The 12653-nt window shown below is 37.0% G+C and overlaps 1 protein-coding gene across 2 annotated transcripts in view; it reads right to left on the bottom strand.

Moving 5' to 3' along the window:
* DPYD (dihydropyrimidine dehydrogenase) overlaps positions 1 to 12653 on the bottom strand; it is a 787163-nt gene that overhangs the window by 395977 nt on the left and 378533 nt on the right. For both annotated transcript variants that reach the window (XM_047785224.1, XM_047785223.1), the window contains exon 12: positions 1567 to 1751. In XM_047785224.1, the coding sequence (XP_047641180.1) occupies positions 1567 to 1751 (185 nt within the window). The remainder of the gene's footprint in view (positions 1 to 1566; positions 1752 to 12653) is intronic.

The raw sequence follows: 12653 nt of genomic DNA, 5'->3' as shown, positions 1-12653 counted from the left end.
CTGAGGCCATGGGAACTCCCCAAGGTACAGATGCTGCAGACGCTAGAGCCGAAACCACTACCAACACATCACCTTTGTGTTCTCGGATCTCTGTTAAAATTGCATTTCTTTCCCCCTTTTCTTCCTAGCCTGATCCCTTCTTATTTATGACTAATCTGGATGACATTCTTAACTTTAGATCTGTCATCTTCCCCAAACCCCACCTTCTAAATCATACCTTTGTCTCTATGAACAACCAGCAGGCTGGTTATACCCGCTTTCTGGGCATTACACTCTGGCCCAGATCCCCAAATCTCAAGCCCCACTAATCAGAGATGCCCAAGGGGGGTGGCAGTAGGTAGTTTAATTGAACATAAAATATGATGCAATCAGTACCAGCCCAGGCACTACCTAGCAAATAAATAGTCTCGGATGAATTACAGAAAGAGTAGGACAACAACCGAACAGACTAAAAGATCATGGCCAAGAAGAAGAAAAATATTCAGGAGTTCCCGTCGTGGCGCAGTGGTTAACGAATACAACTAGGAACCATGAGGTTGCGGGTTCGGTCCCTGCCCTTGCTCAGTGGGTTAAAGATCCGGCGTTGCCGTGAGCTGTGGTGTAGGTTGCAGACACGACTTGGATCCTGCGTTGCTGTGGCTCTGGCGTAGGCGGGAGGCTACAGCTCTGATTAGACCCCTAGCCTGGGAACCTCCATATGCCGCGGGAGCGGCCCAAGAAATGCCAAAAAGACAAAAAAAAAAAAAAAAAAGAAAGAAAGAAAAATTCAAGGAAACACTGAAGACAAAGTGAACTTCGTTAGCGTGTGAGAAACCAAAGAAACCCAAATAAGGAAGACAAGAAGTGTATTATGAATTGAGAGCCTCTCCTGGATAGGAAAGAAAGAATACGGGTTTTATTTACAAGAGCAAACTTTTGCAGAAACATTTTATGTAAATGAGGTCACTGTGTCTACGTTTAAATTATAAAGCAGGAAGAAAGTACAGCATTTCATCAAAAAGTAAGATAACTGGAGTCTAGTAGTTAGGGTTTTTTTTTCTTCAAGACCACAAAGTTATTATACCGAGTATGTTTAACTTTACATTTTATCATTTTATATTTTGCATTCTTATCATAAAACGAAATAGTGAAAAAAATAACAACTGAGATTGATAAAATATTTGTTTTCTTTTTAGTTAGGTACACATAATTTGGGAAGTGAATAGGAACTCATTTGATTCAGTGGAACGACAACATAATTTTCTGGACTGTGCAAGATCACTAGGAATATAGATCCTATATCACCCTGTGCACCACCCAGACTTGATAAATGTATTATTCATAGCTTTAAATATTTTGAACACTAATAGAAATGTACAATGAATTTTCAATCATTTAAACAGTTCTGCTATCCATTCCACATAAAAATTCTTATCCAAGCAAATATGTAGGTGACATATTTCATATATATATTTCATATATAGCTATTATACCCCTTATAGAAATGCTCATATGAATGAGCAGCAAAAATAAATGAAGTGCTTATCTATTGGAAGAAATTAGTGAAAAGTTATGGCCAATACCTACCTGGATATATTTGTGAATGTACCAGGAGGCCTGCTTTCCGTCATTTACGGATTCCACCGTAGTGTTAGCCATACCAACGATATCACCACCTGCAAACACCCATGGTTCACTGGTTTGCATAGTTTCTGGATCTACTTCTGGGAGATCCCATCTGTTAAATTTTATAGGGCTCAAGGCTTCTTTTACTGGAAAAAAGTGAAAGACAACAGGCAATGACTAATCTGTGCACCACATAATATTAATTTGTAAATTAATAAAAATTATAATTATTTTTCCAGGGATTCAAATAACTGTTTTTAATGAACCATAAAAATGGAAAGTTAATAAAATGTCTGAATTAACAATGCACTCAAAGTATACTGACTTAGCCAAATCAAAATAAAACTCATGTGTAGCTATTAAAGACCACAGATTTGGGCAATGTTTCATATCTGGTAATTATGTCTAAGAAAAATGGATCCATGAAGAAGGAAAATATAGCCCTTCAAATATTTTAATAGTTATAAAGTGCAATTCCTAAAATTTTGTCCATAACCATTATTTCAAAGGTTTCTTATTACTCATATTATTCCAAATGTATACCTGTGTGACACAGGTGTAAATTATACTGTGGATTTGAGTCAACGGCCAAATCTCTTCCTTTAACAAGTTTCATAAATGAAACAAGATGAAAAGTTCTACATTTTAACCAAATTATTTTCATGTAATGCTAAGTTATTTAATGGACCTAGAATAGAGTTACATTTAGTCAGCAATTTCTGTTCTGTTTATTTTGTAAAAATCAACAACTTCAAACATTAACATTAGTTCTTTGTGAAAATTGCTTTGTAAAAGAGGTTTAAATTATCTGCTAAATATGCTGTTTTCTAATGAATCTAAACATGTCATGGAAAAGGAAGAGGCTGAGTTCTTTTAAGAAAAATATCTAGAGGAAACTTTGACTAGACACATGATCTGGATATCTGGAAGAGACAGAAGACAGTAAGTTAAAGAAGGGATTGATCTAGAGAAGAAATGAGGAAAGGCAGACAGCATCGTGTACGATGGAGCAAATTGAGCCAGTATTTAAGATAAAATGTTCTTTCTAGGTATTCATGCAATGAACTTAAGTTTCTCAGGATAGAATAAGGGAGCTATTTTTTCTTAACTCCAATTGAAAAGAAAATATAAGAACATAAACTAAAGAAGAAGATATTTGAAGACGAAAGTTCATTGTTGAAAAGATTAATGTTACATTTAAAATAAAATAGCCTAAGGTAAAAAATGTTATTTTGACACCTAAAACCATTTTTTTTTCCTGAGCAATAAAAAATCATAAAAATAAACTTTGGTACATATTCATAGTGTTCTGCTTGAAGAATATTAGAATTTTAGAAAACTACTAAGGGACTACTGTTGATTGTGTTTCCTCTACAAGACTATGAGCACAAACATGTGTCCATGTTATGCTTCTTACCACTGTACCACCAAGCCGAGGACAGCACGGCTTAAAGCGCAGACACTCAATACGGTGGATGGATGGACGGGTGGACGGGTGGATGGATGAGTAGATGGATCAATGCTATCGTGCTCAGATTTTTATTTAAAAATCTCCTATTGTTTGCATCTCTGATGCGGTTTTACCTTTCACTGAGAGTAAAATTAAATATTCATGTAATTATTTTCAATGCAGAATGGCATTTTGAGAAGATTTTTCTAATGTCTTTAAAGGTCACATGAAAAGAGACCTTTATTATTTGTTCCCCCTTGCATAACAGATCATCGCTACCATCTGTTGACAGTTAGCTGAGTTGCAAAAGTGTCAACAGTGAGCATGGCTTGTCAATTCAACCTATTATAATAATTGTAACACACTGTCATTGAACGTGTGTTCTTTAGACGCGCACACGCGCACGCACACGCGCACGCACACACACGTGCATGAGCGCAAGGGGTAAAAAATAATTCTCCTGTATAAAAAATGACCTTACTTGTCCAAGACTTTGGTACAACCTTGTCCTATATAGAGATCTGAAGTAAAGATGTTTTTTAAATGAGAAGGAATTCAAAATTATTTCACTAGGAGATCAAAGCCCTTTTATACATTTTTCTCATTTTTTACAGGAATATCCTTGAAGGTTAGTACAGATTTCACTCTAAGCTTGAGCAAGGCAGGGATTATGCTTTAGTTATCTTTGATTTCCCACAGCAGCTATTAGAGTCAAAGACATATATACTGTAAAGTTATTGAAGCTTAAGCTTCAGGGTCCCTCACTTGCATGGGCCTCTTTCAAGGGCTTGTGCCTAAATTTGAATTTATAAATTTTTTCTTTTTTATAGAAAAGTCCTCAAATTATATAAGCTTCAGGTCTTACAAAACTTGAACCATAACATAAGAAGTAGTGCACTATAAACCACAGGTGCCGAATAAATGCTTGCTGAATTAAAATTCTTGAGTAATGTGCATTATAATGTTTATTACTTTAAAAATACACATAGTATGATTCAATTGACTATTAGAGTTCCATTACTAACTCAGTCAATAAATAGTCATGAGATGTTACTAGAAGTTTAATAAGTAATCCTTGCATTTCTTAAAATATTTTAGCATCAACCCATAAGCCAACGTAGGAATTTCTTTATGAATTCAAAAGCACTGTTCTATTCATAGGTCTTTCCATTGCATGCACATTGTTATTTTATGTCTCTAAATATTCATGTATACTCATGTTTACTTTTAAAAATATTCTCTATTTCTGCAGTATTTGATTCAATTCTAACAAAGTCTTGGACCTGGATTATCAACTGTTTTAATTTTTCCATCATTTGTAATATCTAACTAACTTCACCAGTAAGCAAACAAGTCTGACATTGTATTCCAAAACAAATTAATTTTTTTCTTATATCAAAAATTATCTTAGCCCCCTTTTGAAAATTATCGACTGAATTTTCCACCAACTCTTTTCAGAAGCCATCAAGTGTAACATGCTCATAATTTCATTTAAGAAGTAAATAGAGAAAGGCCTGTCGTGGCTCAGTGGAAATGAATTCTGACTAGCATCCATGAGGACTCAGGTTTGATCCCTGACCTCACTCAGTGGTAAGGATCCGGTATTGCTGTGAGCTGTGGTGTAGGTTGTATTGCGGCTTGGATCTGGTGTTGCTGTGGTTGTGGCATAGGCCAGAGGCTACAGCTCCAATTTGACCCCTAGCCTGGGAACCTCCATATGCCACGCATGCAGCCCTAAAAAGATTGAAAGAAAGAAAGAAAGAGAGAGACAGAGAGAAAGAAGGAAAGGGAAAAAAAGAAGAGGTCAAGCCATTGGTTATGATGTTTCTAAGTAGCATAGAAACGCATCAGTCAAAATAGAGATCACTGGCTTGCATTTTCATATCTAATGTTTGATTTAACTTGTCCTTTGTCCAAATGACAAAGGGTCACTGAAAAAGTAGAACACAGACAACTCATAAGAACATAAGCAATGCTTTAGTGGGTCAGAAATGTCTTCAATCACTGGTACTAAGCAGCCAGCACAGGAATGACTGTTCATTGCAACTTGAACATCAAATGATTAGGGTCATTTATTTCCTTTTCGGCACAGTGGGCTCAATATTTAAGTATGAGGTACAGAAAGGGATTCCTTAATTTTTTGTAACTTTGTTGATTCTGATTACGGATCCATGTAACACTTTTAATGATGGCAATGATTCTTTCAAAATATAGTAGTTACGTCTGTTATTTAATCACATTTTTAAGGCTGAAAAGTATTTAACTTTGAACTCAAATCAAGGATTCAGTAAAGAAAAAAAAAATCCATGTGCTTTTATTCATAATTTGTCTGAAAGGAGTTCGTTTATTTAGCTGCTTCTTATGAGGGAGACTTTCATCCTCCTCATGATTGTAATTATCCTTCTATAAACTCCTCACAGCTCTCTCACATCTCTACTGATACATTTAACTGGGAATACAATAAAAATAAATCTCAGAAGGATATCTTCTGTTCTGCCTTTATCTAGCTTGGAAGGAGTGAAAGCATAAGTGGATGAAAAATGTATATTTACATTTGCAAACCAAATAACTGCTTGCCATTTCCTATGAAGTGTTAAATGAATATTAATAGAAGGATTGTATTTTTTTTTCTTTCTTGTTTATAAAATAATGGGGTGGGGGAATAAGGATTTTCTGTTATGATCATACACAGTTTTCCCACAGATTTCCATGAGACTGCATCTTGAGGGAGACCGTGGCATATGTCCCAGTATCTCCATAGATGAACACAAAAAGAACTTGAAAAAGAACCCCAAAACGTGCTTATTCACAGTCTACATTATTCTGCAAATGGGAGAGAAATGTGTTAAATGATATGGTGCCTGGAATTTTATGCAGCCTTTAATAGGAATGAAAACATCCTTAATTCATACAAACATTCGAGATTTATGTTAATTTTCTGCTTTAATTACTACTATGTACGAATGAGCTTATTTAAAAAACAAAGACACTCTGAGGTGGCTTTAAAACGAGAAATGGTTTTGAAATAGGAACTTTTAGTCAACTTAATGTTATGCATGAAATGATTTTTTTATATAGACTTAATTGTATTGTGACACACAAGTTCCTCAATAAGCCACAGCTTAAAATTGCAGAAACCGTCCCTCAGGGACACATCACTAGCAGATGCAGATTGCCAAGGTCAATTAAACTGATGTAGCTGTGCTGTCACATGTGTAGAAGAGGAACCCACAAGCATATGACAAGTATATTTCTCAGTATTTATAAAAAGATGTCAGGAATGTTATATTTTAGTACATAAATATAAATTAATTCTCCATAAACAATAAAACAATACAACAGAAATCATAATGAAGAAGGATTATTAGTATTCTTTGGAGGGTTTGAGAGGCTATAAAACAATGGGGGAGATAAAAAATTTCAACATTTATAATAAAATGATATCTTGCAAGCAGATGAATCCATCTATGTGCTTGTTGTTTAATTTTACATAACCTCTAAGCCAATAGGACCAAAGCACAATGAAACAAAAAAGGCGAGCTGAGGCAATAATCTCAATAAATCAGAGCTGAAAGCAAAATCTCAGCAAGAGCAAATAAATTCTAATTACAGGGCCAGGATATCAGAGCTCTGTTTAAATAGAATAACCTGGGGTAAGGAGGGGACGGACCGGGAAAACGCCTTCAACGAAGAATATCAAGCCCGCATGGCATAAGCTTTGTCTTCATGTCTCCCTTCTGGCTCTAATTATTTGAATCAATACGCTGTTCATTCCCCAGTACAATGGAGCCCACAATGAAGATTCGCATTTTCTTTCTGAAAACCCCCAAAAGTTAATCTTGATCCTGTACATTTCTGCTCCTCCAAGACCTCAAGTTTCTCTGCTTCTTTTTCAGAATGGTATCTTTCTTAGAGTCTCCTCTCTCATCTCTTATTTTGAAAAACTGGTTTTAACCTGGTTCTTTTTTCCACTTCCATGCTTATGTCTTCCTTTACCTCATTTCTTAGGCTAATTTACACTGGCTGTCTACCTTTTTCACAACCCAATTATTCCTTCCACCAAATTCTGCCACCGCAGCCATACTCCATTTATGCCTTTCTACAGCATCCAATAGTGGAATCATGTTAGTTTTGGTCCCTTCTCTGATTTGCATATGTAGGCTCTCCTTTTTAAATTGTCCTTGGGCTTTCTCCTCATCTCATCATCATCCTCTACCCAGCTCTCAAATACTCAGTCTCCTACACTTTCCTGTGTCAGACATTAAAGTCATCTTGTGCCTTTAACTTCGCCTCAATGGGGAAACGACCTCAAACATTACCTTATGCTCTTTTATTCTGACACTTCTAGCTGTCTATTAGACATATTCCAAGCGGATGTTCTACTGTCCCTTCTGAATTGTCACATCTAAAACCCAGTACACTGCCGCAGGTAAAGCAAAACAAAAACAAACAAAAAAAACCAGTACACAAGCTTCCTCTGGGCTTTTCACATTTCACAATTATTAGTAAGCTCGCTTTTTCATGTCTCCTACTCACAATAGCACTGAGATGATCCAGATTGCAAAACCCAGTGACTCTTCTCAGGGGTCACCTCACTGCAGGACCAGAACTAGGGTGGGCTGGCGAGAGGCCCCAGGAGAACCCGATTCAAGAAGGTCTTTAGACTCCAGATGGTGCAAGTGCTGGTCAGTTCCTTGACTGTCTCCCCCCGAGCAGGGCGCTGCCTTCGTTGATTTCTCAGCAGCAGGCAACAGATGGCCATTTCCTCCTCATCAAAATTCCTTATCGTGGCTTCAATGATACAACGCTTTCTGCTCTTCCATCTCTCTCCGTAGTTACACTTTAACATTCACTCATGCTTTTTCCTAGTCTCCTTTCTCAAAACACCCAGAAAGAGATCTTAATCTTGGCATAACTTTTGAATCTTTTCTCTCCAATTACCTCAAAGTGCAGTTCGTTACCACGCTCGAACAATTCATCCAAAGAAATTTCTCTCCTAGTTATTGCTTACATCTCATTTACATCATCCTCACCTAATGAAGAATATTAAGAAAAGCAATCAGCAGACATGATACTAGATGTTTCCATATAGTAATCTCCTTTAGATCACAAAACTACTCCTTAAAGTAGGTATTACCATTCCAAATACAGCCAAGAGGTGGTAAAGCCAGTCTATGAATCCAGTTATTTCTTTATTTCTTTTTTTTTATAATTTTTTTTATTTTCCCACTGTACAGCAAGGGGGTCAGGTTATCCTTACATGTATACATTACAATTACATTTTTCCCCCACCCTTTCTTCTGTTGCAACATGAGTATCTAGACAAAGTTCTCAATGCTATTCAGCAGGATCTCCTTGTAAATCTATTCTAAGTTGTGTCTGATAAACCCAAGCTCCCAATCCCTCCCACTCCCTCCCCCTCCCATCAGGCAGCCACAAGTCTCTTCTCCAAGTCCATGATTTTCTTTTCTGAGGAGATGTTCATTTGTGCTGGATATTAGATTCCAGTTATAAGTGATAGCATATGGTATTTGTCTTTGTCTTTCTGGCTCATTTCACTCAGTATGAGATTCTCTAGTTCCACCCATGTGGCTGCAAATGGCATGATGTCATTCTTTTTTATGGCTGAGTAGTATTCCATTGTGTATATATATACCACATCTTCCGAATCCAATCATCTGTCGATGGACATTTGGGTCGTTTCCATGTCTTGGCTATTGTGAATAGTGCTGCAATGAACATGCGGGTGCACGTGTCTCTTTTAAGTAGAGTTTTGTCGAATCCAGCTATTTCTGACTCCAAAGCCCTCCTTGCTACTTGACGCTTGGAGTGGGGACAAAAGAGAGGCAGGAATGGGCCAAAAACAGTCTCTCCCAGTTTCACTACTGGGAAACATGAGAATAACTAAAATGAAACAGATGGGGGTTGAAGGGACAACAAAGAATTCTAGTCTTGATTGGCCTTACAGATTCAGCCTTTAGGTCACCTCTTTCCTTTGCCCTTTCTGTTAAATCAACCACAACTGCTTTCTGGTAAACTAGTCCCTGTGTGATTTACTTCAGTTATTTGCTTTCCCTCCACCATTCCTTGAGTTTAGGGACCATATCTGAGCCAGCTCCTTCCCTGGCACCTAGCACAATGATTGGCACACCAGAGGAACTCAATGATTTTTTTTTTTTGGTTGAAAAATGGAATAGTAGTATGTTCCATTTATTCAGCATTCATCCTGCCTTAATTATTTTTCTGAATAGGTCTTATTCCCACAATTAGAGATTCAGCTTATTATGGAGAGGAAACTCAAATATTTCCCTTTAAATAGAAGCTTCTATGGAAACAACCTAAATGTCCATTGACAGAGGAGTGGATCAAGAAGATGTGGTACATATACACAATGGAATATTACTCAGCCATTAAAATGAACAAAATACCAGCATTTTTAGCAACATGGATGGACCTAGAAATTACCATGCTAAGTGAAGTCAGCCAAACAATGAGACACCAACATCAAATGCTTTCACTGACATGTGGAATCTGAAAAAAGGACAGACCGAACTTCTTTGCAGAACAGATGCTGACTCACAGACATTGAAAAACTTATGGTCTCTGGATGATACAGTTTGGGGGGTAGGGGGATGTGCTTGGGCTGTGGGATGGAAATCCTGTGAAATTGGACTGTGATGATCATTATACAACTATAGATGTGATAAATTCATTTGACTAATAAAAAAAAAGCTTCTAAAAAAATCTCTATAGTGACAAATACACTGACTTGAGAAGAATAAGCACTTGGCTAATTTCTTTTGATTAATTTAACTATTTGACTTTCCTACTGCTGTGGTTAAATACTGTTCAGTTTGGACATGCTTGTAGAATTCAGGCAGTGTAAACACAGAGGTTTAATTTTCTTCCCCTCCATGCCCACGGTAAGCTTTGGCTCCCCACGTTAAATACAAAAGATGGATGTCAATAATAGCCTGCAGCAACTCCCTTTGTTTTACTTGCAGTCTACAGGGAGTCTCATCCTCATTTCCTAAACTGACCAACTAATCAATTCAGAATTAAAATTGTCTAAGCACTTCACCTTGATTTGCTTATTTCACTGCAATAATTCCACTATTTAAAACACTAAACTCCTTGAAGATTTGATTTCATTTTCTCTGGCAGAGATCTCCTCAAGGAGGTCAGTGTCCTTGAAGGAAATATATGGGGATTGTTTTCAAATTCTCAGTTGGATTCCCAAATGCTGCACTTTGATTTGCTTATTTATATTCAATGATACCATCTACTTAAGACTACAAACTCCTTGAAGGAATAGATCATCCTTTAATCTGATTTGGACCATAATCATCATAATTCTATGCACATTTGGGTGCTTAATACCTCTTGATAATTAGAGGAGACAGTGAAAAAAGTGGAAAGGCTACTGAAATATTTTATATGTATTTCTCAGTGAAATAGCTTTTTAACTTGCTGAATGATACCATCAAGTGATATAAATAATTACAGAAAGGGGTTAAAAATGTTTAATATTAAATCCCCATTTGCTGAATAAATAAAAATAAATAGAAAGCCACTAGTAAATTATACTACTCGAGAAAGCAGTATTATTAAAATATAAGTGAATACTGAAAAATATTTTAATTAACAAAATAAATCAAATGGAAAAGATTCCCTAAATAGAGCTTTAAAAGTAAGTCTATGTGTGTTTGACTGCCATGACTAATTATGTATCCATGTAATGTGTGTTCAATTTGGGCTTATTTAAATAGCAGAAATGCTCATTAGCTGCAGTATATCTGTGAAGCTTCAGTAAACAGTTTAATGGTTTTTATGTTTAACCAATTTCATAAGTTCCTGTAATTTTAGCTTTAGCAGCTCATTAATGTTATTTTTTGATATCCATCTTATGACTTTTTTTTTTCCTTGTCAATCGGCTGTAGGCATATTTCAATGCAAACTTAAAACATACAGTAGAATTTCTTTTAAACAGTTTTAGCACATCAATAAATGCATGATTCAAAAATACAGCTTCTTTATATAGAGTACAGCTTGTATTACCATGAAGCCAAGAAATATTTTTGGTATCGACAAAGTCTATATTCAATAGAATTCACGATGAAACAATGACAAACATCTACTCAGTGCCCCCATGTACATGTGGTGTTCTGGACGTTCTGGTGTCTGTACTATCTCTTTGGATCCTCAAAGAATAAGTATTATTTTAATCTTATAGTTGGGGAAACTGAGACTGCAGCAAGCTCCCCAGGTCACATTCTCCGGACTTGAACCTAAGGACAAATCCACTACAGCTGTACCAACTGGGAAGGCCTGGAGGTCTTCGGGAACATTCGGAGATAAACAGCTAGACCTTAGGAGAGGGCCCTGCACCCTGGGATTAGATATAGTCTTAAGGATGGACAAAGTTTGTAAAGAAAAATCACAAATTGGGGTAAAAAGAGAACTAAGCATTTATTTTCTAAAGTGGCAGCAATCACAACCTGAACTAAAGCCAGAGGAGGAATCATCAGTTTCAGGTGAATCAAGATATTAGACCACACAAACCAAGAAGTGATCATTTCAAGAAACGTCAAACACAAGAGAAATGAATGAGTAACTTGAGGCCAATGAGCAGTAAAAAGATGGCATCTGCAGGTAAAAGATGAAGGCAAAACACAGAATAAAAGGGGTTAAGGAAAAAGGATCTGGCAAAAAGAGCAAAACATTGCATTCAGGGTGTTCTGGGAGTTTAAATGACTGCATAGGAGAAAAATAAGGCATTGGCTTGCATTCATTTATGCAATTAATATCTACTGTGTGCTGAATCCACCCGTAGTTAACCATAGATAAGGGACCTGTCCTTGTGGGGTGTACATTTCGGCTGGCAGAATATACAATATAAAAGGTAAACAAGTAACTAAATTATACGATAGGAAACGGCTAAGAAGAGAGGTATGCAAAGGAGAGTGTGATAAAGTGAGGGAGTGAGAAGTGAGAGAGGTGCTCTGGATCACGGTGGAGATGGAGGGGCACAGAGGGCTCTGTGATGAGACGGCATTTGAGCTAAAACAGAAGGATGAGCATGAGGCAGCTTGTGAAGACCTTGAGGCAGATCATTCCAGCCAGAGGGCTTAGGATGAGCTGAAGGTGACGCACTTGAAGAGCAGAAGGGAGGCTTTATGTGGACGGAAGAAAGCAAGAAAGAGAAGAGGAGAGGAGGCCTCGAGATAGGCAGGGGCCTGATCAAGGAGGGCTTCACGGGCTGTGGCAAGACTTTCATTTTAAATAAAGCAGAAACCTCTGGAGCCTGGAACAGGGGAATGAAATGATATAATTTCTATTACAAAGCTGATTCTGGTAGGACTATGTAGAAGCAAGATAAAAAGCAGTGTGACCAGTAAGGAGGCTATTTTCTATGCAAATGAAAATGTCCAGCATCGGACCACTCCCTCCACAGAAGGAAGACTTGCTGGTCCTCATGGGATACTTTACATAAACACTGCTTTCATATGCTTTTATCTTTGCTGTGAATTTTCTATGGGGGTGTTTAGAATAAAGCAATCATTTCATTCTATTCATCCCAAGATTTATCCATCTCTTC

The sequence above is a fragment of the Phacochoerus africanus genome, chromosome 6 (assembly GCF_016906955.1).
Source record: "Phacochoerus africanus isolate WHEZ1 chromosome 6, ROS_Pafr_v1, whole genome shotgun sequence".
NCBI classification, from domain to species: Eukaryota; Metazoa; Chordata; class Mammalia; order Artiodactyla; family Suidae; genus Phacochoerus; species Phacochoerus africanus.
The sequence above is the reverse complement of the archived record's forward strand: the minus strand, read 5'-3'. Positions and strand labels throughout refer to the sequence as shown.